Raw genomic sequence first — 27,994 nt, forward strand, 5'->3', positions numbered from 1 at the left:
GAGTATATGCTAATAATATTTAAAAATAAAACTTGATAGATAGATTTCTAGTTCTCATGTTTCATTCCTTTTAATTGAATGTTTTACACTTGGAGCAGTGATTCATTACATTGTTTACAAGTGGTACAGCATTCTTGTCTTCAGAAATACACCGCTGCAAGTGGTCTGTGAATTACTTTGCATTTTGATTTAACAATCTTATTAATATAGTTGTACACTGTTATGAAAAAATAAATATTTTTAAAAGCTATATAAAGTGAATAGCTTATGATTGTTTAGCGTTCTTTTTAGATTCCTAGAATATGCCTGTTGTGAATGAATGCCTTGTGTGGAGCTGTTTATAAATCACACAGTTTCTCTGTGAAAGTAATCTTTTGTGAGAAACAGCTGGAGAAACATGGGTCAGATGTTTACTGCAGTAGATATCTTGGTGCAAATGGTGGTGGTACTTCTGATTTGTATTGATCCTCTCTCTTCATTGTTGAAAACATAACAGGGAATGCATATTTTAAATACCAAATCAGAATTTAACGCTACACAGGCTTAGTGTTTGTTTATCACAAACTGGATAAAGTGTGCTCAATTTGTAGAAATGTTAAATGCGAAATATCCTGTCGGATCACTGCTGGATCTCTTCCAGATTTTTTGATCCACTGTGACCAGCTTGTTTATAGAATCTAGAAAGCTGCTTGGCGACAGTTCCCTTGTACATCCTAAAATCCTAATTGGTAGCTTAGAATTCTGTGAATCCTAGACACAGCACAGATGTTTCAGTTTGTTTTTTAATGAAGGTTACATAGTTGTAATGCATCAGTTGAAACAGATACAACATCTTCCCTCCAGATTGCAGTAACACTATTGGGAGCCCATCCCTTGTATCTGGTAATTGTTGGTGAAATGTGATGCTTTCTCGCTGTCTAGTGCTGCCTCCCCCAAAGTGGTTCTGCCCAGATGTTTTGGACTGCAACTCCTGTCATCCTTGAACATTGACCATGCTGACTGAAGCAGATTAGTTACCGTCCCAAACATATGGAGGGCAATAGATTGGTCTAGAGCCATTGTTATTATTGAAGCTTTTCTCCCTGTGAAGAGAATCCAGTGTGGATTATCTTGCATTTTAGAAAGTTACAGCAGAACCTCGACTTAAGTTACCCTCGGGTAACGTAAATTTCGGGTTGCGAAAGCGGCAAACCCGGAAGTATTTTTCTGGGTTTCGCCACTTGGCATGTGAAGAAGCACTCCACGTGCCATGCGCATGCGCAGAACATGACCTCCGGTTGTGGAAACCTTGGGATCTGACTGGAGCTCCAGAACGGATCCTGTCCGCAACCGGAGGTACCACTGTATTACAGCCATTGAGTGCCTTCTATCAGAAGTCGCTTAATCAGGAAAATGAGAATTTTTGTATGTTTTTCTCCCAAATGTAAGGTGATATCCCACAAAGTCATATTTAGTGCAGACCCATCGAAATAAATGACCTTAAGTCCATATATTGCAATGGGTCTAGTTTGGCGTAACATTGAAGATCATGCACACTGACCATGTCTGTAGTAAAATGGAGTGGGATTTTAAAAAAAATGATAGCCTAAGTTTGTAAGTTTTTCATATGAACATTGCTCTGGGTCCTTTGCAGCACAACTATAAATTTTGGCTTGGCCTTTGCAGTTCAACATAATTACTGAAATTATATGTTTAAGGAAGAAATACTTTGGGCATGCACATCTGTTTACTTGAAGCATTTGGCACTTTTATCGAAATAGTTTTGATGGTTTGTGTTTTCTTGCTGTGTACTACCTGTGAATTATGGATTCTTGGGTATTACATATATATATATATTCATTCTTTAAGCCATCCCTACAACAACATTTTGGAACAATTCGTTTCTAGACATCTGTTTTTCAAATTCAACATCTGCTAAATGCAGTTAAACTGTTAAATCTTTTGAGATTCCAGTTTCCATATTTGGTCTAAAGAAGAGAACACTGAAAATTTCAACAAGCTTATTTGAAGGCCATCTTTTATAGTTATGTGAGGTGCAAGGTGGACCCTGTTCTCATTCTACATAGTATGGGGTCTGAATTTGTGTTAAAGGGACACTTCTGAAGTACTTGGGACAGCAGTGAGAATAAATATTTGCTTCTACTGTTACTGTTATAAAATCCAAGAAATATATGTTTGTTTCATGTTATCTTATTACTAATGTGTTTTGAAATGGCTGAGTTATTTCTGTATGCCAGCTAAAAAGCTGGGGAAAGTCTCCTGATGAATGTTTGGATAATTATCTGCTTGCTTGCTTAAATAACACCCTTTGGAAGTAACAAACCAATTCTGTAGTCCTATAATAGCTATTGTTAAACTAAATACAGTGTGTGCTGTTTAGTCGTTTCCTAGCCGTTTTTGTTTTTAACAAATGTTTTGAAAGCAGCAGTATTATTTACCCCTAAATTATCATATATCGTAATGATTCATGATGAATGTATATTAATCTCCTACATTCCTGCCCATGTATCTGCATTATTTAATATAGCCTGGAGGTACTTTATCTGAACTAACTGCTTGCCATATGTGTTAAACCTTTCCAGTGACAACTTTTGTTTGTTTGGGTATATATTGTGAGAGATTTGCATACAGGTATTCTAGGGAAGCGTGTTTCTATCTGGGACAAGTTCAAATCTTGATATGCAGTGAGCTCCATATTTTTTGACAGGGATGTCAAAAGGACACTCATACACCATTACACAGATTCTGATTGAACTAAGCAAAAAACGAAGTGCCTGAACTTCTGACTTCATTTCTCTGAACTCTGTGGGTGCCCTTTGCTCTATTGGACAGTTTTATTGATGTCCAGTTGTAACATCCAGTCACAGTACAGTGAGGTGTTGAAAATTACATATCCTCCATGTTTCTTTTTATGTAAGAGGAATTGAGCGACACTTTCGTAACAAACAGTAACTTGGGGTCTGTGTGCGTATCACAAATGTGTGAAAGCTCAGACTATGTGTTCCTTTTGTAGAATTCAACATGGTAAGAATCTTGGCTTCCATTCTAAAGTAAACAATCGTTTATCTTCCACTTAAGCTTGAAAGCATGTGGCTAAATGTCTTGTAGTCCCAGAAGCCAGAGCAGGGCTTAATAGCTTTTCCAGTTCTTGTGAGAGTTTCAGTGTTCCACATAGCTTGGTGCCCTTTCACATGAATACTGGAGGCACAATAAATTGGCAACCTAAGTAAGCAGTGGTGCAGAATAGAACTCATTGGTGAAGAATTTTGTGACTGAACTTTTTGGGTTTACCCATATATATACATGGCATATGCCCCACAATGTATCTTATCCTTTGTTAACTTCAAACTAGGAATTAGGTCCTAGCAAATATTTTGTCCCGTCCACCACCACCCCACTGGGATTCCCAGAGTAGAATGGATAGTTTTTTTCAGCTTGGCTTGTGATGATTAATCACTTGCAATAACCTAGTACTTGAAGACAGTTTCAAATGACTAGGTTGCTGTAAATAGAAACAGTATACATAACTGGGCTACTCAGTCTTTAATCGGTGGCTTCTGTCTAGTAACTTTAATCTGTGTGTGTTCGTGCACATTAAGTAAGCCTTCTTTCAGCCAACCAAGATAAATGGGTTAGGTAGGGATATGTGCTTGATAGACCTACAGTTATGTGAGCTCAAACTCAGTAAAGTTTGAGTCTGGAACGCTCAGTTTAGTGTATACAGAGCGCTTAACTCTTTCAGGACTAAAGTTTTGTAGTCTCATCCCCCTTCCAGCAACAGGATAGGCATTTCTAGTTCTGTGTTTTTTGGACATACATGCAATGATTGCTTTACGTGCATCCAATTGATGTGTGACCGTGCACATGTGCATTGTGGTGACCTGGAAGTGGCTGGAAAAGGGGGTGTAATGGGCTTATGCACACTCCATCATTGCACACCATGACCCAGAAAGCAAATTGGGGGTTGCATGTATACATGAAAAACGACTCTAGCCAATTTTGAAGGGATAAGAGATGTGTGGGCTACTGATTTGGGACCAAGCTGCTGTTCCTCTCAGGAGGAGCAATATATAAAGGTAAAGGTACCCCTGCCCGTACGGGCCAGTCTTGCCAGACTCTAGGGTTGTGTGCCCATCTCACTCAAGAGGCCGGGGGCCAGCGCTGTCCAAAGACACTTCCGGGTCACGTGGCCAGCGTGACATCGCTGCTCTGGCGAACCAGAGCCGCACACGGAAACACCGTTTACCTTCCCGCTTGTAAGCGGTCCCTATTTATCTACTTGCACCCGGGGGTGCTTTCGAACTGCTAGGTTGGCAGGCGCTGGGACCGAACGACGGGAGCGCACCCCGCCGCAGGGATTCGAACCGCCGACCTTTCGATCGGCAAGCCCTAGGTGCTGAGGCTTTTACCCACAGCGCCACCTGCGTCCCTCGGAGCAATATATAGGCACTCATATATCTTTTATCTCTAGGCAAAAAGTAGCTTTGGGATGAGAGTTTTCCATTGGAGGAAATGGCACAAGGGGAAAGGATTAAACCACATCCCCTGGATTGGGCCTACTCACACAGGCTACTATTGTTGCTGAGTTGTTGTTTTTTTAAAAAAAAAAAGTTCAGAAAAACAGATGCAACCATCTGCAATATAAACATTGCATATCGCCATATTTCTTCTAGAATGGCCGCAAATATGACTCTGGTTTGGGGCTGTGATCAGCTTACTTTCAGGTTCCTTTCCAGGTTTACAAGGATATGGTCTTGCTTTATTGCCACATATGCAGCTCCCACAATGGCTGTGAAAGGAATACTTAGTCATAAGTGAGATAAGATTTGTCTCATTTTTTCTTGTTCTTTCTGGTATTAGGATTTTGTTTTTCCTCTCTTTGAGGGATAGTGGCATATGGAGGAAGACCCAAGTTTCAGGTTTTGACTTAAAATCTCCTTTGGAGGAATTCGTGGTGTTTAAAAATCACTTGCTTTTAGAACATTGAAAGAAACTTGGGTTGTAAATTTATTTTGGGAAGTTCATGCAAAGGCAGCATTGCTGCTGAGGGCATCCCCATATATATTTGCATGCTCCACAATGGGATTAATATTGGTGGATCCACATTGCCCAAAGACATTTGGAGCTTAATGGTGTAAAAAGCCTTAAAAAGTGGAGATGTTACCTAATTATTGCATGTGCATTTTTTATATTGCTGTTTCTCTCAGTTGGAAGCCATACTTCAGAATTATGCTTTGTAATTTTTGGCCAGTTATTCATGGCCAGTGCCATATGTAGGAGGAAGTCATAATGTATATCAGGGCTGTCCAACAGGTCGATTGCGGGGTGTCCCTGGTCGATCCTGGTCGATCTTTGAACCCCCAGCAAAACGCCCCCCCCCCAATACAACTCTGACATGGGTAGGTCACTGACAGTTTTTAATACTGTGAGTAGATCGCAGGCTCTTGGAAGTTGGACGCCCCTGATGTATATGTAGCTGACTTCAATATATAATAATGATCCAGATTCTTCCCCTCTTCCCCCTCTTTATTTTTGACCACACATAAATTATCTATAGCTAAGTGTGTTGTTTTCTTGTTGAGTTTGCATTTTTTTCAAATTCTGTTACTCTGTTTTCCCCCTGAACAGAATAAAAGGGGTCTTTCAGAAACCAGCAAAGATGAATATGGTGAAAAGGATAATGGGTCGACCCCGGCAGGAGGAATGTAGCCCTCAGGATAATGCTCTTGGATTGATGCATCTGCGGCGACTCTTCACGGAATTGTGTCATCCACCTCGGCACATGACCCAGAAAGAACAGGAAGAGAAGCTTTACATGATGCTCCCCGTTTTTAATAGGGTAAGCCCATCTGAATTCAGATCTGCTTATTGGCTCTTATTATGTGGGTTCTAAACAAGCTGGTTGTTTTTTTTTAATGGAACATGGAGAGCATGGGGTAGGGAGAGGGGCAGGAGGGAATGGATTAAAAGTTAAGTAATGGAATGCCAGTTTTTGCCTTCTCTGCATCTAAATCAGTGTAATACCACAACGTGTACATTGCCTGCCTCTGCAGCCATAACAACTTAACTTCCTTACGCTTGGATCAAAATTCCCCGGTGGCCACCTCCAAGTTTGTTACGTCCAGGACAAATTATATGTGGAAGTGATCTAACAGCAATGTCATGATTTTTTAGTAGATTTGAGTTTTCCCATGAATACAGAGAATTTGAAAGTGGGTGTATGGGACAGATACTGGGCTGAGAATGACTGAAATTTAAGTCATCACTGTTTCTGAATTGGGGTTGAACCTTTTGAACCTAAATCAAACCCTCGCATAATAGAGGTGGAGGGTACCTCAGAGGTCATTTAGTCCAACCCACTGCCCACCTGGAAACAAACTGCTTCGGCATCTATGATCATCCAGATTTTGCTTACAAATCCTAATCACAGATTGTCCGCACCACCTGGACCATTCTGTTCCACTTTAAATATGAAAGTCAGCTTAAATACTATGACCATTTCCCCCCCAGAAGAGGATTTTGTATCGAATCTTGCTCACAAGTCTTAGCTCCTTTGTAATAGTCCTGAATACAGTTCTGAATTCGCCCCCCCCAAGAGTTTTCTACAAAAATATGTATTGATTATGGGTGTGTGTATGTTGCTTATCAGGTTTATGTGGTTCAAGGTTTCCTGTAATAACCACTGAAGAGTCCCTCCTGCAGCAGCCCCACAGTTGCTGGCATTGAATTTCATGCACTTATCTGCATGCAGTTCCTTGTCCCTAGGGCTGCCAGGTTAGTGCTTAAATACAAGGCTTAGATGAAGCCGTTTATGTATTGTGATAAGATCAGGTCTTGTATTTAAGTAGTTGAGTGATAGCTTTATGGCAGAGGAGAATCGCAGTGCTCCATTTCCTTTCTGCATGTGCCATAGAAACTGAGTGGGCTGCCATAGTGCCATAGCAAGGTGGATCTCTCTGTCTCTCTTCTTACCAGCCCTTGGCAGAGTAGTAATTTTTGTTTCAGGCTAGTAACTTCCATGGATTTATTTAAAAGACCGTTGTAACAGGGTGGATTGAGTTTTGCTTTGCTTTTTAAATCAAGGGCATTTTAGCTCCACAAGGAAAGAAGCTGATGTAAATCATAAATTTTAAATCGAGTTTCCAACTTCATAATTCATATATTTTATGAATGACCATGTATACCATGTAATAATTAAAGTGTATCTGCTTGCAACTACTAGGGACATAACCCCAAATATTTGCTCATGCAGCCCATGAACCTTCTGCATACATCTTCTTAGGAGAGCAAATTTGAAATTAAGGATTACTGTTTGGTTTTCCTCTCTACATCTTTAAGGACACCAAATATGAGTTTGAAGATTAATCCACAGAACATTTTACAGGAAAGGACTGATTTACTGAGCAGCATGTTGTTGATATTAACTTTGGTTTCATTGTCAATTTATTCATAGAATAGAATAGAATAGAATAGATTCTTTATTGTCATTACACAAGTGCAACATTGTACAAAGTGCAACGAAATTGGATGCCATCCCTTAAAACATCAAAAGCAAAACAACAACAACAACCAAACAAACCACATTCCAGCCACACCCACACCACACCCATCAAACTCCCAGGTCACACTATCGAGTTACAGCATTCAAAAAGGCCACAGCTCTTAGATAGAAACTGTTTTTCAGTCTATTTGTCTTTGACTTGATGTTTCTATATCTCCTGCCAGAAGGCAGTAGTGCAAACAGACTGTGTCCCGGGTGAGATGAATCATGCAGGATGTTATTTGCTTTCCTAAGACAACGGGAACCGTACAGTTCTTCCAAAGATGGGAGAGGATGACCAATAATCCTTTGGGCTGTGGTTATGACCTTCTGGAGCACCTTCCTCTCCCTAGCTGTACAACCGGAGAACCAAGCACAAATACAGTATGTAAGAATGCTCTCTATGGAGCCTCGGTAGAAGCACACCAGCAGTCTCTCACTCAGATTGTTCTTCTTTAAAAGTCTGAGGAAATAAATTCTCTGCTGGGCCTTCTTCACCAGAGCGGTGGTATGTGCGCTCCAAGTCATGCCCTGATCGATAGCTACTCCCAAAAACCTGAATTCCGCCACCCTCTCCACCCGTTCCCCGTTGATATACAAGGGCTGAATGTCCGCCTTTTTTTTCCTGTAATCCACCACCAATTCCTTGGTCTTAGTCGTATTAAGAGCCAGATTGTTCTCTCCACACCAAACACAGAGCCGCTCCACCTCGTCCCGATAGGCGGACTCATCCCCTCCTGAAATGAGCCCCACCACCGTAGTGTCATCAGCAAACTTGATGATTTTGTTGCTGGAATAGATGGCTGTACAGTCATACGTATAGAGAGTGTAGAGCAGGGGACTCAACACACAACCCTGTGGTGAGCCGGTGTTAAGGCTAAGGGCTGTGGACATGTGTGACCCTACTTTAACCCTCTGAGAACGTTCTGACAAAAAATCCAAAACCCAGAGACAGGTGGAGTTGGAGAGTCCAATCGCCTCTAGCTTGGACACCAGTCTATGGGGGAGGATAGTGTTAAAAGCAGAGCTAAAATCCACAAACAGCAGCCTCACATAACTCCCCGGCTGCTCCAGATGGGACAGAGCAGCATGGAGAGTGGTATTGATGGCGTCTTCTGTGGATCTATTTGCTCTGTATGCAAACTGGTAGTTGTCAAAAGTTGATGGAAGACAGGAAATAATGTGACGGCGCACCAGTTTCTCAAAACACTTCATGATGATTGGAGTCAGTGCAACTGGTCTATAGTCATTCAAACTACTGATTGTGGATTTTTTAGGCAGAGGGACAATAGTTGACGACTTCAGGCAGGGTGGGACAATAGACTGGTGTAAGGACTTATTGAATATCTTAGTAAAGACCCTCGCCAGCTGATCCGCACAGCCCTTCAACACCTTTCCAGTGATGCCATCAGGTCCAGCCGCCTTCCTCGGATTCGCCATCCTCAAAACCTGTCTCACCTCATGTTCCTCTACCGTGAATGAGGGGCCCCTATGGGCTGGTGGCTGTAATACCGGCGTCTCAGGTGGCTCCTTCTCGAAGCGAGCAAAGAAGAGGTTAAGCTCCTCCGCCAGCAAGGGGTCACCGTCGACAGCACCAAGGTTAGGTTTGTAGTTGGTAATATGCTGAATCCCCTGCCACATCTGTCTTGTGTTGTTGCTCCTTAAATTATCCTCAATCCTCAGCCTATAATCCAATTCATAATCTTCATTAAAAAAAATCTGTTTGTGGTTTTACTGTGGGGAGACAAATCCTGAACTATGGCTAAGACGTAATGCTGAGCCAAACAATGGCGTAGCTCTGGGTCGTGTGGCAGTTGCAGGACTGGAGGAGGACTGAAGTGGTTCTGATTTTTATCTTGCTCATTCACACATGGGTATTGTTTACCTTCATGCTACATGTGACCTGGGTCCTTGTCAAACTGCGTAATGCATGGAAAGGTCTCAGGAGGCTTGTCATCAAACAATCCATGTTGCATCTTTAGTAAAATTGTTGTGTTTCTGAACTCTTCTAAAACCGTTCCATTTATGTAATTGTAGATTATTTTTCTCTGACAGAGCCTTTTATACAGTTGGGTGCTCTATGGGGTGATTTTGGATTGAATAGCAATGAGCTAAAGCGGCAAGGATGTGTGTGTGTGTGTGTGTGTGTGTGTGTGTGTGTAAGTGTAAAATGTGGACATTGTACTGAAAAGGTCTCTGCCAGTAAACAATGCTTTGGTTCATAACGTGTTGTGTTTTCTTGTCACTGCTTTACTTGCACAATCCTGAATACTTAATGATGCATTTTAATGTTCCTGAAGAGTGGCATAATTGTGCGCATAGTATGAGGATGCCGAAATGATAGGCTTGCGGTTTTTTTTGTTTTTATTAAAAAATAAAAGCCTCAAAGTTTCTTAAGTGATTAGCTTCAAATATATGGCATGTGTTTACTCTCTTACTGTAAGAACTGCAGCAAAGTGCTTTTGATTTAAAGATAGAGAAGATCAATATGATGAAATATGGAAAATAAGCATGCCCTTCGGCTGTAAATGAGTGAGGAGGAGGAAGACTATTTCAAAGCCCAGACTTCCATTTTTGTTGGATCATGTTTCAGACAGATCTAGGTGGTTGCTTCTGTTATAACAAAGTTATTTTCCAAATTACTGTGGTGTATTTATTACATTTTGCTGTTCAGTATATTGGTTTTCTCTGAGTGGTGCATGATCAAAAGGCATAGACAGCCTTAGTGTAAGTGTAGGAACACTTGTATTTGGTGGTTCCTGTAAAAATTTTTTTTTGTTCCTAGCTATATGGAATGTATTTTACACAACCACCAAGTATAACCAAGTCCAGCTGCAGGTTTTACTGGATAATATGTTTTATTTTATTTTTTCCAATAATGTTTATTAAGTGTCTTACACATATAACATATACTGTAAAACAAAGGAAACAAAAATAAAAAAGAACAAGAGAGTAATACAACAAATGACAACAAAGAAATATAAACAATACAAATTGATTAATTAAACTTCCAACCTCATAAACATATTGCTTGACTTCCTCTAATCCTTCCCATCTGAATTTCCTTGTAACTGGATGTAGCAGTTTTCCAATATCATTATTCAAAAAACAATATTCTAATTATAATCAAATTTATTAACTTTTCTTAACATCATAGATCTCATTTATTTAATGAAATCTTAATTTAATCCTAGGCCTAATTGGTACTTTCAAGTAATTTCTAATTTTTAATATTACAATATTTATTCAAATAGTCTTTAAATTTCTTCCAATCTTCTTGATATTCCTCTTCTTTCTGGTCACAGATTCTTCCAGTGAGGGATAATATGTTTTATTAGGCATTATGACAGGACAGTGAATGATCCTTGAATGGGTCAAGGATGCAGGAACACAAGGGAGTGGGATAAGTGGCAGAACTGAGTCCCATTGAAGTTGACGGGGTTTACTTAGAAGCAAGTGGGTATAGGATTGCAGCCTTAATCTTCAGTATAACCACTAGGTCTTTGCACTCCCCACATATGCATAGGACCAAACTAAATAAGACATAATTCATTTTATTTATTAGAGTATTTATAACCTGCCAACTCATTAAAAATTATTGTGGTGGTATACAATAAACTAATTATAAAGTTAGAAGCTAATAATAAAATCATAAAGTATAGAACAAATGACCTACACTGAATCAACCAGATTCTCTAAAAATGCTTGGCAAGCTAAACTTTTCAGCAGGTCATGAAATATCAGAATTGTAGGTGTCTGATTTCAATAGGGGCAGTGTTCCAAAGCACTGGTGCCGCTAAGCTAAAAATGCTTTAGTTTGCACAGAAATTAAACACGTAGTAGCGAAGAGATAGTCAGGCCCTCCCCAGATGATCTCAGTATGCTGGTCAGTGTATAAGGGACAGGGTGGTCCTTCAGGTATGCCGTTTTGGATTTCATACACTAACAGCAATAGTGTTTACCTTGAACTTAGCAGATTTATATGGCAAGGAACTGTACAGTGGTGGCATTGCATATGTGCTGTATGGCACCCATGAATGCATGGTATCTAACCATGATACTAACACCAGCAAAATTACCTTTTCTCAGATGCTTAAAGATCTGGGAAAGTGGAGCAGTAGTATTGCTGAACTGTAGACCCGGGGTACAAGATACACTCATTAGGTGTTCATATTGTGTTTTCTAAACTTACCTTTACTTGTTTATTGTACTGTTTTCAAAACTATTTTTAGCTATAATAATAATAATAATTAATAATCATCATCATCATCATCATCATCTATATGCCGTCCATCTGACTGGGTTGCCTCAGCCACTCTGGGCGGCTTCCAACAAATTAAAACACAGTATGACATAAAACATTAAAAACTTCCCCATATAAACATTCCTATGGTGTGTTTGCAAATCACTTTGGGATGTGTGTCAAAGGCAATTCATGAATTAATAAATAATCAAGTAATAATAATTGTGTGAAATGTAAGCATGTGAAGCTTAGTGTTGCCTTTATCTAGAAATTTTGGAAGCCAAGCAGATAATACACACAGAGAGAGGGGCAGCTAATGGCTCCTACTTCTGTATATGTTCGCTTGCTGTTTCCTCTAGCTTTTTCTGCCTTTCTCCAGGGAAGCTTTTAGAATTATCGCCAGGCAGAGCTTGACTAGACGTGGCTACTTTCTAAACTTATGAGTAAATCATGACATCGCATCTTACACAGGAGTAAACTCATAAATCACGACTTACGCAGGGGTTCGGTTCCAAGGGCTCTGTGTATACTTGGACTGCCACCACGTGGGCATCCTTACCGTTCCAGAACCGGCATCCTGAGTAGACCTTAAACCAGGGGTCAGCAACTTTTTTCAGCCGTGGGCCGGTCCACTGTCCCTCAGACCATGTGGTGGGCTGGGCAGTTTTTTTGGGGGGGAGGGGGAATGAATGAATTTCTATGCCCCACAAATAACCCAGAGATGCATTTTAAATAAAAGCACACATTCTACTCATGTAAAAACACCAGGTAGGCCCCACAAATAACCCAGAGATGCATTTTAAATAAAAGGACTTTTGTAAAAACAGGCTGATTCCCGGACCATCTTGGGGCCGGATTGAGAAGGCAATTGGGCCGCATCTGGCCCACGGGTTGCCTACCCTTCCTTGTTGTTGTTTAGTCGTTTAGTCGTGTCCGACTCTTCGTGACCCCATGGACCAGAGCACGCCAGGCACTTCTGTCTTCTACTGCCTCCCGCAGTTTGGTCAAACTCATGCTGGTAGCTTCGAGAACACTACCCTTGCCTTAAACACACATATACCCCCAGCAAGGCAGAGAGCTTAAAAGCTCTTTCTGCACTGAGTACGCTTGGGCTAGACTGGGAAAAGACTCCTGCCAGCAACCCCAGAGACCGGCTTCCAGTCATTGTAGCCAGTACTGAGCTTGATGGACCAGGGGTCAGAGCCAGTGCAAAACAGCTCTCTTTCTTCCTGTGACCCACAGATACAGACCCCTCCCTCACCCCTCCAACATGCAGTTGCAGCAGTCATGCTGTGGGCTTTTGGTCACTTGAATGTTACATGGTTTTATTGCATTAAGCTGCATGTGACGTCTAACACCCCTAAAGGTCTGTGAACAGGAGGTTTCTCTTGAGACCCAGTGTTGAATTGGATACAAGGGAGAAGCCCAACTGCATCTCTGAGGGGAAGGTATTCAACAATCAAAGTTCTGTTCAATGACTTTGCACTCTAAACATCTAATGCTCCAATTTAAAGAGGTGACTGGACTTGTATGTCTGCAAAAACTTGTTTTCTGGGGAGAAATTCAACACTGTACTAAGATTATCGTTCTACCAGCATATTGATGGAATGGTGCCCCCTCTCCTCCCTTGCTGTTCCAGGGATTCTCACAACACCCCTCAAGCCAGTTTTGGGAGGTGCAAGAGGTGGCGAGAAGCTCTGTTGCACTTGCAGAAGTCCTTCTCCAGGGCTTCCACTGACGGGTCACTTTAGTTGAATCCTGCCATAAATTCTGTGGTGTTCATAGTATTTTCTTATCTGCAGGTATTTGGAAATGCACCCCCTAGTACAATGATAGAAAAATTCTCAGATCTCCTTCAGTTTACAACACAAGTGTCACGATTGATGGTGACTGAAATTCGGCGGAGAGCCTCTAACAAGTCTACAGGTAAATTCATACCATAGCACCTAGTTTATCTTTGTCCAATCAGAAGTTGAATATTCACATAACAACATTCTTCGAGAGATGACTGACTCTTGGCTGTCACTGAAGATAGTAAATGATTCTCACCTGCCTTCATCAAAGTATGAATGGGACAAGCGTGTAATTAGACATGAAAGGAGAGTGAGACTTGATTGTCTTCATGCTGATTATGCACTTCATAGCAAAACTGGATTCAAGATGGGAGTTCTTAAGCAGCTGGAACATGAGAAGGAACAATTTGCCTATATATGGTATAAGTAGAAACTGGCTTTAATAGTGTATAATTAGAAACTGGTTTTAACATTGTGTTTGCTTATCTTCTTCTGTTGTTGTTGTTTTTGTTTGTAATTAACTCCAGAGGCTGCAAGTCGTGCCATAGTCCAGTTTCTGGAGATCAATCAAAGTGAAGAAGCCAGTAGAGGTTGGATGTTGCTTACTACAATTAACTTGTTAGCTTCATCTGGACAGGTTAGTTATGCATGAACAGAATCTGGTACTGTGTAGCGTGTACCTATAAATACTCTTAGAGGTATTTGTATTTAGCAAATGAGGATTTTGAAACACAAGAGATATATATTGTTTGCCATTTTTCTAAGCAGTTGTGAGCAAAGTCATCCAGTGATAAAAAGAAGAAGAAAGACCTTGTAAAGTCCTGTTAGGCGTCTCTGTAGGTTGGAGGTTAAAAGGTTATGGTCTGATCTAGAATCCTCTGTTGTGTCTTATGTGCACATAGCTTTAGGCCACACCATTCGTTTTAGGAAATATGTATATATGTGAAAACATTGCACACATGAAACTGCATACTCTATATAGCATGTCAGAACTCCAAAGCTTGGGGCTAGAGCGTCATCATGCATGGAAGGTGAAAGCTGATGTAGACAGCAAAGGTGGAATGATATTCACTGAGCTTCATTGAGTAGCATGTGACAGGGAAAGCTAGTGCTGGTGTTGGGAGTTCTTCAACAGACTAGGCAACAGAACACATTGTGGAAAATGGCCAGTGATTAATGAATATAGTCTGTACATGATCACAGCGATTATTATTATTGGGGGGATTATTTTCCCAAACGCATTAATGATTTTAGCCTGAGATGGTAGGCTAAAAGACAGCAAAGAGGAGGCTTTAATAGCGTAGATGAGATATGGTCAGATCATGCATTTTACAAAGAAGAAAGGGAAGCTTCTAGGTGTAGAATCTGACTATGGTGGGAGAGGACAAGGATGACTCAAAATATTACCTCAATGTTATATACCCAGGAGGTGTGCAGATCTTAACGTCAAACTGAGAGAAGCTCATTTATCATTGTGTGCAATTTCTAATGCAATGGCGCAGGGGCTTGTTGGGTTCTTTGTGATTTTTAAGATAATAGGGCAGACTGTGTGCACTAGATTTTGTGCACTAGGTTTTGATGGACTTTGTATACCATCTCTTGTATACCCTATCTCAAGATGAGATGGGGGTGAGCATTCAGAACAAGAGTGCTCTACTGTGTGATTTCTCCTACTCAAATTACAACCAGTAGAAGCAGGGTGAACATAGCATACCTGAAGCATACCTATTTCGGTCTAGATCATCCCATTCCCATTGCCTTCTGTCGTACTCTCCTCTAAGGGAAGAAAAAACCTAAAATATGATGAATGAAACAGGTGCCAGAGTGCTCCATTGAGGAAAAAAATGATGCTCCGTGTGTATTCTCCAGCTACTTAGAAGTGCACTAAGCTTCTCCCATTGGTACTCTTTCCTGGGTTGAAGCTCTTTTTCCACTTGGCAAATGGGATGGGGCTGCTCAGCTTGTTCCTCTGTGTGTATGTGTGTGCACAGTTTATCGATGTTGCTAAAAGCTTTTCTTTTTTGATAATGAGAATGGTTTTTTCTTTGGAAATTTTTCAGAGTAACTTGCTTCAAGAATAGTATTCTATGACTTCCACATAAAGGTTCTAGAAGCTATATAGCTGGATAATTTCTAACAGAGTAGGTGGAATTCAGAACAAACTGCATTGTGCTAGGAATGCTAACATTTTGTCTCTACTCTTTTTCTGCCCTCAGAAAACAGTGGACTGCATGACGACTATGTCAGTGCCTTCCACGCTTGTGAAATGTCTCTATCTGTTTTTTGACCTTCCACATGTGCCTGAGGTGGCTGGAGGAGCCCAGAATGAGCTGCCTCTAGCAGAACGTAGAATGCTATTGCAGAAAGTGTTTGTGCAGGTAAATGAGTTGTAACCACAATACTACATTTCAAATTCTGTTTCATCTCCTGAAGGATTGGGAAAAAAGGTTCTTGAATTGAATTCTTTTACACTCACGCTTATACACTCTACAATTCCTAGGCCAAATCAAGGTGTTATATTATCCTGCTATTCTATATTACTTTTTCTCTGTTACCTACCCTTTTTGGGGCGTCTACATGTTTTTCTTTGTTGCAAACCCCCCCCCCCCAATTTTATTTTTATTTTTAAAAAATAAAGCTGGTTACTGATGAGAGAAACTTCCATAAGTGCATGGTGGCATTTGGAAAATTAATATTGTTACACTGAACTGATTCCAAGGAGCTGCTTAACTCTACCTACTTTCTCCACAGCTTAAATGAAAATTACAATAAACAGAATGCTTATGGTAGCAATTATATGAGCTTCCTATAATGGCCTTTTGTTTCAGATCTTGGTGAAACTCTGCAGTTTTGTGTCTCCGGCGGAAGAACTTGCTCAAAAGGATGATCTTCAGCTTCTATTCAGTGCAATAACCTCATGGTGCCCTCCCTATAACCTGCCTTGGAGAAAGAGTGCAGGCGAAGTCCTAATGACCATATCACGTCATGGCCTTAGTGTCAATGTAGTGAAATACATTCACGGTTGGTATATCTTGGTGCTGTATTGTGATTTTGTTTTTCTCTCAATATAGTCATGTAATCATTTCTGTCATCGCTAGATTCTCTCTCTCTGTCTGAGTGACCACGCTCTGGTCTTAATCCCTAATTTTAAATTCTCATTTGTGAAATAAGAATATTGATGTGTTAACTCATGTGGACATAACTGAGGTGGTGGTGCCTATCCTGAAAACAGTGGGGACGCGACTGAAAAAATTATAGGACGGGCCTAACGCTCAATCAGGGCCATCGAACCTGCTGTCCCCTTTGTGACATGTCTAGCATTCATTGCCATCCCACCAGATGTTTCATAAACCCTCCTATTTCTGTTGCTTGAACAAGGTGACAGAAATAGATGGTGTGCTTTCAGTAAACCAGCAGAGCACATTGATCAACTGCATATTGTGTACATGCTGGGGAAACTGAATTTGGTTTAAACTGGTAGTAGCGATGACGTAAAAGGGATTGTAGGAAGAAGAACCTATTTTTTGCACCTCAGTATTGGCTAGCAAAATGCACAGTTGTTTCTTACATGAATGATTGTGGGCTTGCCACTTCCACTGATGTTGAAAGCTCCCAAGAGTAGTTCCTGTTCCTTATCTACGTGTAATAGAGCATTAGATTCTTGCAGAGACAGCTCTGGGTAGTTGCTTCTGTTTTACTGCTTCCTGTCTCTTCCGTGGAACATTTGTAACAGATTGAAGGGAATTATGCCACTGCCTTATGCCATTATAGTTTTGTAGTTAGTATACCATACAGAGTTCTGCTCAAATACATCCACTCATGCTTAAAATAAAGTCCAGGAATTGTAATTTAGTTCTGCTGTAACATGGATATATGGCACCCAAATTATATTCATGCTTTGAATAAGAGCACACTTGTTGCAAATAAAAGCATTCAGATTATCCAAGGCTTTTCGTTTTCCCAAATGTAGACTCTTCAAGTGATAAGGAGCTACACACACACAGCAGATTTCCTTCTGATAAGAACACAGTCAAAAGCCATTATCTTTTATAGTGCAAATTGCACTTATGCTAGGACATTCCCGCTATTTCTGTATGTATTTGTTTGTGGAGTTCTTGTATTCAATATGCATATGGCATGGTTGCCTTTGATTTGGCCTCGTCTTTTGTTGCTCTGGGAGTAACAGTACCAGAGATGTCATGGGCAGGGTGAATTGCATGGTTACTTTCTAAGCCAGAATGGTTGGCCACTGGTGCTTATGCTTGGAACTCTGTTCAAATGTTGGGTAGAGTGTTCAGGGTGTTTTCTTTTTCAACATGTTGTTATAATTATTTCTTAGTTATAATTATAATTTCTACAATTATATAGACAACAGTTTTTAAATGCAGTTTTTAAATGAAGAGTAGTATACGGGGGGGGGGGGAGAGAGAGAGAGAGAGAGAGAGAGTGGTAATAATAATTATAATATAATATTTTATGGGACATGGGTGGCGCTGTGGTATAGATACCACAGAGCCTAGGGCTTGCCGATCAGAAGGTCGCGGTTCGAATCCCGTTGCTCAGTCCCTGCTCCTGCCAACCTAGCAATTCAGAAGCACGTCAAAGTGCAAGTAGATAAATAGGTACCGCTCCGGCGGGAAGGTAAACAGCGTTTCCCAGCGGTGCTCTGGTTCACCAGAAGCGGCATAGTCATGCTGGCCACATGACCCGGAAGCTGTACGCTGGCTCCCTCGGCCAATAAAGCAAGATGAGCACCGCAACCCCAGAGTTGTCCACCACTGGACCTAACGGTCAGGGGTCCCTTTACCTATAATAATATAATATAATATAATATAATATAATATAATATAATATAATATAATATAATATAATATAATATAATATAATATAATATAATATAATATAATATAATTAATATAATATAATATAATATAATATAATATAATATAATATAATATAATATAAAATAATATAATATAATATAATATAAAATATAAAACATTTTATCTTGCCTTGCCAGTTTTCACATTTTGCAAGATATAGTCAGACACTCAAAGATGCATAGTGAAGAAAATGTGTTTTCTTAAGAGATACGATTGAGGTTCTTATTTGTGAGTTATTTTGCACATCCTGACAAATGGCAAGAAGTGGATGTGATTTGTAGCTCTGTGTAACATGGTGAAAGGGGAAATTGCACATCTGCTCTAGTATAGTGTGAGCTTTGCAAATGTATGTAGAATATGTGCAGATGTCAAAGTTCCCGTTTTGTACATTTCCTAGACATGTATAATATAGGTGTCCCAACCATCTGTTTTTATTTTCTTGCAATGTGTGAAATAGCTCTTAGTTCAGTACATAAGATCATTCTTGAAAATGGATTGATACCAACTAGTTGATAATCATGTATGAGTGCTTGGTAATTTTTGTATAATATGAAAAATGCTGGGGGTTTTTTATTGTCTTTACAGAAAAAGAATGCCTGTCAACATGTGTTCAAAACATGCAACAATCGGATGACCTTTCTCCCTTAGAAATAGTTGAGATGTTTGCTGGCCTTTCTTGCTTCCTCAAAGATTCCAGTGATGTCTCCCAAACACTCTTAGATGATTTTAGGATATGGCAAGGATACAACTTCCTCTTTGATCTCTTACTCAGGTATGCAAACCAGGTTTGCAAATTTATTTTATTGCTTCAAATGCAATTTTCATCCTAGCAAGATCTGTGTTGACATATCATTTTTGGAGCTGAAAAATTGAATGCCACCAATTCAGTAGATTCTTATAAGTTACAATGCAAGGAGGGGTATGTCAGAAATTGAAACTACACTTTATTTTAGGGTTTTGGTTTTAGTCTTGCTAGTCTAGTAATTAATCTTTTGATGTGGTGTAGTGTTGGCTATTGTAGGTTGTTATTTTAAGTAAGAACCAAGTTTTATGGAGAACTTCAACACATGAAATTGGATGTGATTTAAAAAAAATATGTTCCAAATTTTGATTTGAATGAGTGGCCTTGTTTTGAGATGAGTGTGCATTTCATCCCTGCAGGTTAGAACAAGCAAAAGAAGCAGAATCTAAGGATGCTCTGAAGGACTTGGTGAATTTGATAACCTCATTAACAACATATGGTGTCAATGAATTAAAGCCAGCTGGTGTTACTACGGGGGCACCTTTTCTGTTGCCTGGATTTGCCGTCCCACAACCTGCAGGCAAAGGTGAGCTTTCTCTTCTTTTTAAGAAGTCCCTTACATGCAAAATTTAATCTGACATTTAATAGTCCTGAATTTGCTTGCAGTGGCTTGATCTGGAATTGATGGTGATCTCAGATTCTTAACAGTGTAGAATTAGGAAGGATCAGAAACTTTCTCAGACCTCCGGTCCATAATGTAGTGTGAGCCACTTGACCCTCTACTTTACCACAAGCTCACCTTTGCTTCTTGAGGCAACCCATAAACCGATATTCAGTTGCTATTTTATATTGCTTAGCACTGTAAAATAAAATACAATAATGATGGTATTGATTGGATCTGTCTATGCCTAGCCTACATAGGATACCATACTATGTAAGAACAATACATTATGTTCTTTCCCACCATTCTTTGCCACTGGAACCCTCCAACACATCCTAATCATCCTGGGGGCTGCCTCCTGTCCACTCCCCCTTCTGGGAATGGTGTGGCTATTCTTAAAAAAGAGGAGCCTCCACTACTATCATCTGCAGGCTCTGTTCCCATGCAGTTATTTGCATTAGAGAATGAAGTGTGACAAACTGTATGCTTGAAGAATAAACTTTATGTAAAGATCTGTAAAGTTTCCCTTCTTCCTGTTGTAGGTCACAATGTGAGGAATATCCAAGCCTTCTCTGTCCTACAGAATGCTTTCCTGAAGGCAAAAACCAGCTACCTTGCACAAATTATCCTTGATGCCATCTTAAATATCTACATTGCCGACAATGCCAACTATTTCATCTTGGAATCCCAGCACACTCTGTCCCAGTTTGCAGAGAAAATTTCCAAGCTTCCAGAAGTACAGGCCAAATACTTTGAGATGCTTGAGTTTGTTGTGTTTAGCTTGAATTACATACCTTGCAAAGAACTGATCAGCGTCAGCATCCTCTTAAAATCCAGCACCTCTTACCCATGTAGCATCATTGCAATGAAGACACTACTTAAGTTCACACGGCATGACTACATCTTTAAGGACGTCTTCAGGGAGGTGGGACTCCTGGAGGTGATGGTGAACCTTTTACATAAGTATGCAGCTCTTCTGAAAGAGCCTACACAGGCTCTGAATGATCAAGGTAATTATCTTCTCTTCCTCCCCCACCCCTGACCAAGGTTTCTTTCAAATCCTGCTTTTATCTTGTTCTTTTTTTATCACCTCTTTTTATACTATTGGAAATGCTTACCTGTCTTGCATTACTTTGCAAAAAAATATGCTATTGCCCATAAAACCTATGTAGGTTCAGATTTCTCTTATTCCTTAAATCATCAGCCCTCCTCCAAAACCACCTTTCGAATTCTCCTCAAAAGAGGCATTTAGTTTTCAGCTGAATCTCACGAGACATTGGTATTGCTTACAAGAGTAAAACAACCTGCTAGAACCTTTTAAACTCTCACTTAGCTTTGAAACTAAAATGCACATGAGTGACATATTGATGCACTATAGACTTGTCTCTGAGTTGTATCCCGATACTTCACACTGGATGCAAAGTATAGGCAGGCTCAGTGTACCAAAGTAGAACGCCCCCTTCTTCTGCTGTACCATGATTAAGCATTTTTAAAAAGTGATCGTTGTACACCAGCCAGCACATATAATATAGGAGCGATACTCTGAATTAATAAGCAGTTTGGTAATAGCATGGGCATATATACACTGCATTTTCTTTCATTGTAGCTTTTCGAAATTGTTTTCTAGGGGACTCAAGAAACAACAGTTCATTTGAAGACCAAAAGCAGCTTGCTTTGCTGGTTATGGAGACCTTGACAGTACTGCTTCAAGGATCGAACACAAATGCAGGTATTTGGCAAATGGCTGTTACAACGAATGAACCTATGTCTCTTAATGCTGACAGCTGCCCTTGAAATGCACTTAAATCATAAAGACCAGTATAGAGTTATGTAATCTGTTTAGATGTGGAAATGCTGTGTCAAGCAGGTTTTTTGACCTTCTTGGAAGGAGGATACATTAATAGAATACTGAATTTGTTTAATTTGCTTGGCAAGATTTGCTTGAATTTCCCTTAGCAGAGGATAAGATTATTCTAGAATGGTGCCTTTCAGATATTTAAATTTGTAGTTTTAAGATGCATTTGTTTGAATAAAATATATTTAGTGATGAATTATTACTTTCACCTGCGTCTCCTGATAACCGCAGTCTATCCAAAGTTAAATCAATAGCCTTTTCCTATAAATGGTTGCTTCTTAGTGTGGGGTAGGTTTGTATTAGCCTGGTCTTGACAATAGGAAGAATATGATTACTGGCATGTTACTGCAGTCTAGCAACTTCTGTTCCCTGACAAAACATGACCTTATCACGGATCATGATCTTTGTCCACACCTGAAATACAGTGGTACCTCCGTCTACGAACTTAGTTCGTTCCAGAGGTCCATTCTTAAGCCGAAGCGTCCTTAAGCCAAGGCGTATGCTTTCCCTAATGGAGCCTCCCTCCACCGGCGCCCTTCCCCCGTTCAGCTTCTTTTCCAGGGCAAAGTTCACTGGCCGGAACACCTACTTCCAGTCTTGCGGAGTTCTTTGCCCGAAAAGTTCATTAGGAGGACCGTTCGTAGATGGGAGGTACCACTGTAATTGCTTCAACATTTCTCCTTTCCCCTTTCATGGATGTGTTTTGAGAGTGTGCATGAGTGCCTCCTTCCCCAATGCAGCCTACTGTAGCTTCACCTGAGCTCATTCAGTTCTAGTTTTGCAATACTGTCTTCTAAGGTGGGGCCAAGTGCTTGAACAAGGGCAAGAAGAGATATGGCAAAACTGGACACATCACTGGAATAAAATGGCCATCTTTGCTGGGGCTAATGGGAGTTGTAGTCAAAAACATAGGATGTCAGCAGATTGTCAAAGGCTGGGGTAGAACTTTGGAATGAAACTGAAATAAGGGGCATGTAGCTGAAACTGGGCTGTAAGTATCTGTTGGCTTCTGGAGTTTTAACTGGTGCTGCTTACTCTGGTCACATCATCCCAGTTTTGGGGGGTTTTTTTAGAGACTTCCCGGACTGACTATTCATTTAGAGTTCAAATTCAAAGCCCTAAATGGATTGGGACCAAGCACATAAGGGAATACCACCACACGTACCTACCTGCATAGTGAGATCATTGGCAGATTCCCTGTTTTCAGCTACCATCTGTTAGAAGAAAATTTCCTTTTAATAAGAGAAGTCTTTTTTTGGTGGCAGCACCCCATTTGTGGAATGTCCTCCTTGAGGAGATTTGCCTGCTACCAGCCCTTAACTTCAAGGCACCAGGCAAAATCTCTTTTCATCAGCCAGGCATTCTGAGCACCTTGATTATTTTAAGCTGTGATTGTTGTTTCTGCTTTTATATGCTGTTAGGTTATTTTTAGGTTTCTGGCGGTTTAATTTTTGCTTGGTTTTAACTTTTGTAAGCTGCCAAGGCGCATATTGGATTTAAGAGGATATAGAATGTACTGTATAAATGTATTAAACAAAAAATAAATATTTGCACTGTAGAATATCTCAAGCTTGAATGAAGTTGCAGAATTACCAAGAACATGCAGATCCTATTTTATGTTTGCTTGTATTACAGCTATTTAGTGCTTATCCTCTTGAGTGGCAAGCTAAGTAAGACCCTTTATATCCAATTTTAAATGTTTTCAGTCATCTCCGAGATCCCAGAAATTGCAAGCATTTGTGCCAGTGTGGTTCATTAGAAAGTGCTGCCTAGATCTACCTGGTGGCATCATACCTATTCCACTGTCTTTGTTTTCATTGTAGGCATTTTCAGGGAGTTTGGTGGAGCGAGGTGTGTACATAACATAGTAAAATATCCACAATGCAGGCAACATGCACTGATGATAATCCAGCAGTTGGTGTTATCACCAAGTGGCGACGATGACATGGGGACTCTCTTGGGATTAATGCACTCTGCTCCACCTACAGAATTACAGTTGAAGACTGACATATTAAGGGTAAGTACATTAATGAAAAGTGTATGGATGTTTTAACACTTATTAAATTACTGTTTCAGATGCAATTATATCTCACTTCACATCACTGATCTCAAACTTTCTTTTTTGTGGGGGCAGATAAATTGAACTGATCTTATTCATGTACTCAGGCAGCACAAATGAACATGAAAATAAATACTGAAAAGTTATTTGAGGGAATAATAATAATAATTATCAAATAAATAAGAAATCCACTTCTTTCACCTTCTCTGTAAAATATAATTCACATTTATGAACCTTCGAGAATTCACTTAGCCAACATCTTTTTTTGCTTAAGTGATTCCCCAATTAAGATTCTGACAGTCAGCAGAACTGACTTGCAGCCATTTTCCACCGTTGTTGCAGTTCTGGACATCTTTCATATTGCATTTTCTTTCCGTCTACAACCTGGGATGGTTCACAGAACTGCAACTGTTTTACTTTTTCACAATTGTTATTAAAATGAAAAGCTTCCTTCAGCCTGGTTTTTGCATTCATTGTAGAGGTGTGTGTGTGTGTGAGAGAGAGAGAGAGGGAGAGGGAGGGAGAGGGAGAGAAATTCGTATTTCTGTTGAATCTTGAAGCTGATTTACAAGTTCATCACTCGAAAAAGCTCTTTGTATTGATGAGGCAAGGCTGACTTTTACTCACTGTTTGGGGAAATTTAAAAACTTCTCTGTGTGCATATGCTTCAAATTAATCTTGGAAGCCTTTGTCACTGCAGTGTTTAGAACAATTGACCTCCATGACATCCTGTTTGTTCTGTCTTGTTTAAATATCCGTGTAGGCCCTGCTGTCCGTGCTGAAAGAGAGTCATCGCACGAGAACGGTTTTCAGAAAAGTTGGTGGATTTGTGTATGTCACATCTTTACTTGTTGCCATGGAAAGATCCTTGTGCTCTCCACCTAAGAATGGCTGGGAGAAAGTGAACCAGAACCAAGTGTTTGAGCTGCTCCACACTGTGCTCTGTACCTTGACTGCAGCAATGCGCTATGAGCCAGCCAACTCACACTTCTTCAGAACGGAGATCCAGTACGAAAAGTTGGCCGATGCTGTGAGGTTACTTGGCTGCTTCTCAGACTCCAGGAAAATAAGCCCTTTTAACATCTTCCCCTCAAACACTCAGCCCTTTCAAAGACTGTTGGAAGATGACCTGATAGCCATGGATTCGGTGTCACCCACGTTAAGGCATTGCAGCAAACTCTTTATTTACCTCTACAAAGTAGCTACAGACTCTTTCGACAGGTATGATTGGCGAGGTTTGGGGTGGAGTCGGAAACACAGTTATGTCTGGGAATCGCATCATTCATTTCTACCTGATGTTCCCTAAGGGGGTTGTATGCTATTATTTTCTTCTGAGATTGAGAATTGGCAGCTGTTTTTAAGTGCCTGTCTTGTAGACAATGATTTATTGCTGGTGCATCCCTACTTTGAGGTTGTGCATGTGGAAATGATGATTCCTAGAAGGGGTTGAGGTAGGACCGAAGGTCTAACTTTTGGCAGTAATGACTGTTAAACGACCTGTCCTCTTTGCAAGCAAAAGTAGATAGGGCTGCTGTACTTCCATTAGTTTACAGAAGAGAGGATTTTGGCAAGTTGAGCAGAAGTTGCTTCTGCCAAAATTCTGTCTCCTCTGCAACTCTCAGAGGCAACAGGTGTTCTATCAACTTTGGTATTGTAAAGTAATCTGTATAGTTAGCTAACCATTTTAAAAAAGATAGCACCATTCCCTGGCCTTAAACTTTGGGTAGCTGTTTTGTTGGAACAGTTTCCCCTTTGTTTGTTAGTAAGTTTTGAGACTCCTAAGAAAAGTTGTAGGTTTATTTTAAGGTATTTTGTTTAAGGGAAGTAGTTGGTTCTTCATTCTGTTGTATAAGGCAAATCAAAACAGAGCCCATTTTAATACAGGCTCAAATAAAATATGGGACATTTTTTAAAAAAAATATGTACGCTTTTAAATGATACTTTGAATTCAATGAATTTTAAAAGAGTTAATACCTTATTTGTATCTTAAAATATTCTGTAGCATTGGGTCTCTAGGATTGTTGCCTTTGATATATAGTGGCTAGTACTAGGATTATAAAATCAGTACATTTAAAGTTAACACTCCATAACATAGACCCATTTGATGAGCTTGTTTACTACTTCTGTCTTGGAAAATAATAGGTTAGGCTGGTAACTTCCTGAGCCTTGATGCTTCTTCTGTAGTATGTAACACTAATAGCTCTGTTGCTTTTGATGGAGAGGGGCACAGGCATGGAACATCCTTCACCCATTATTCCTTATTTTATTTAATTGCAAACACATTTTGTGACTTCAAAACTTCATGCAGTTTTGAAATTCAGCCTTAAAATTAGCTGTACTCTGGGTTTCTCTTTGTTAAATATTGCCAATTGATTTTAATGTTTTTATAAGGTATTACTGGCATTATCTTTAATTGCTCAGTAAAATAGTAATTTCAGATTTCTAGTGGATAGAATTGGGGGGCACTCCATCTGATACTGGTTAATACTGGAAGTTAAGAAATCTGGGTAGGCTTTGTTGTTACATAAGTATTTCTAATCCATTTTGTCTTTCCCATTCCTCATTATCTGTCTTCTCTTCATCCCCTTTGTTCTTAAAACTCATTAATTTTTGCAGACTTGCTTGGGATATTATATTAGTCCTGATGAAATTTTAATCATATCTGGTTATCAGTATGTATTCAAACTTGGTCTTCTGTTATCAGTCCCTGATCTGCATCAGTTTGTTTCAAGATATTAGGCTGTTTAGAAGCAGATAACTCAAAATATAAACAAACAAATGAAAAGGAAAATCTATTCCTTTAAAAAAAACACCTATCTGTTTTGTATGTCTTAGTTTTTATTTTGTGTGCTCTTCGTCCTTTGCTCTGGCTAATTCTGCAGTATGTATTTCTACTGGTGAAACTGTAAGACTAACAAAGCTTCTAGCCTCTTGTTTTCTTTTCTAACCTCTCTATCCCCTCCACGTTTGTTTTGTCTGTAGTCGTGCTGAACAGATTCCTCCTTGCCTGACAAATGAGACTTCTCTCCCCTCTCCTTGGGGCACACCAGCTTTGTCGAGGAAAAGGTACTGATCCTTTTAAAGAGAAGTTGTGCTTTCTACCGTCTTCACACCTGTGTTCTCTGTGTTTCATTAACTTCCTCAGAGTGAGGTCTGTTACTGTGCTTCTCTGTTCTTCCAAGAATTGTCAATTGGCTGGCAAGTTAGTAAATTCACATGTAATGAAGCCCCATTTTGAAATATTTGGGCAAATACAGTGGTACCTCGGGTTACATATTCAGGTTACAGGCTCCGCTAACCCAGAAATAGTGCTTCAGGTTAAGAACTTTGCTTCAGGATAAGAACAGAAATCATGCTCCAGCGGCATGGCGTCAGCAGGAGGCCCCATTAGCTAAAGTGGTGCTTCAGGTTAAGAACAGTTTCAGGTTAAGAACGGACCTCCGAAACGAATTAAGTACTTAACCCGAGGTACCATTGTACTTGGTGCAGAATAAAGGAAATCAAGGAAGTCAAGGTTCACAACATTTTGAGTGAATTTGTTGCCCTGAGACAGCATACAGGGCGGTTTTTAAGGCATGGTCTATGTGCTGTAGAATTACATTAGTGGTGGTAGAATGGACTATACCAGTTTGAACTTCAGCCTGGCGCATCAAAATGTTGAATTCTGTTCTGATAACGAAATTCGCTGTAAGTAGAAAACTAAGCACAGCGGGGAGCAGCTAGGGCCGGAACTTTTTTCTTGATGTGCTAGGGTGTTTTCTTTTTGGGTACTTCTAAGGAGCATTTGATGTGGTGGAGCATTCAAAAACTTTCAGTATATTTTTGAGTCACTGATTTAAAAACTGTATACTGCCTCGAGTTTTCTTTTTAAATAGCAGCAAAAAGCAGTTAGGTATAATTTTTTTCTTAATGTTTGATCTAAGCTACAGAGTCAACCAGTGCACAGGGAGTTAAAGTCCTTTGTAAACCTGGCATTTCCCAGGATATAATTTCCCTTTTGCTCTCTCGATCTTTTACTACACTCTTGATACACTGTTCCTTCCTTCTTCCTTAGTCCTTGAATGAATTCCCCTCATTGTGTTCTTTTTTTTGATTACCTTATTATATAATGCATTTGTAGTATAATCCTAACTTGGAAGTTCTGCTGACTGGAAGGGGCTTCTGGGAAATCCTGAACCCTCGCTTCCTGTGTTGACTGGTGTGGGCCTGCCAGGTTTT

The 27,994-nt window shown here is 40.0% G+C and overlaps 1 protein-coding gene across 2 annotated transcripts in view; it reads left to right on the top strand.

Moving 5' to 3' along the window:
• The window catches only part of WDFY3 (WD repeat and FYVE domain containing 3), a 132,884-nt gene that overhangs the window by 19,570 nt on the left and 85,320 nt on the right, over positions 1-27,994 (top strand). For both annotated transcript variants that reach the window (XM_081206864.1, XM_081206863.1), the window contains exons 2-13: positions 5,629-5,839; positions 13,586-13,709; positions 14,104-14,213; positions 15,793-15,954; positions 16,405-16,597; positions 19,045-19,231; positions 19,621-19,787; positions 20,405-20,872; positions 21,490-21,591; positions 23,541-23,734; positions 24,540-24,997; positions 26,759-26,842. In XM_081206864.1, the coding sequence (XP_081062990.1) occupies positions 5,660-5,839; positions 13,586-13,709; positions 14,104-14,213; positions 15,793-15,954; positions 16,405-16,597; positions 19,045-19,231; positions 19,621-19,787; positions 20,405-20,872; positions 21,490-21,591; positions 23,541-23,734; positions 24,540-24,997; positions 26,759-26,842 (2,429 nt within the window). In that variant the 5' untranslated portion in view covers positions 5,629-5,659. The remainder of the gene's footprint in view (positions 1-5,628; positions 5,840-13,585; positions 13,710-14,103; positions 14,214-15,792; positions 15,955-16,404; positions 16,598-19,044; positions 19,232-19,620; positions 19,788-20,404; positions 20,873-21,489; positions 21,592-23,540; positions 23,735-24,539; positions 24,998-26,758; positions 26,843-27,994) is intronic.

Source organism: Podarcis bocagei (genome assembly GCF_964188305.1).
Source record: "Podarcis bocagei genome assembly, chromosome: 9".
In the NCBI taxonomy this organism is placed as follows: domain Eukaryota; kingdom Metazoa; phylum Chordata; class Lepidosauria; order Squamata; family Lacertidae; genus Podarcis; species Podarcis bocagei.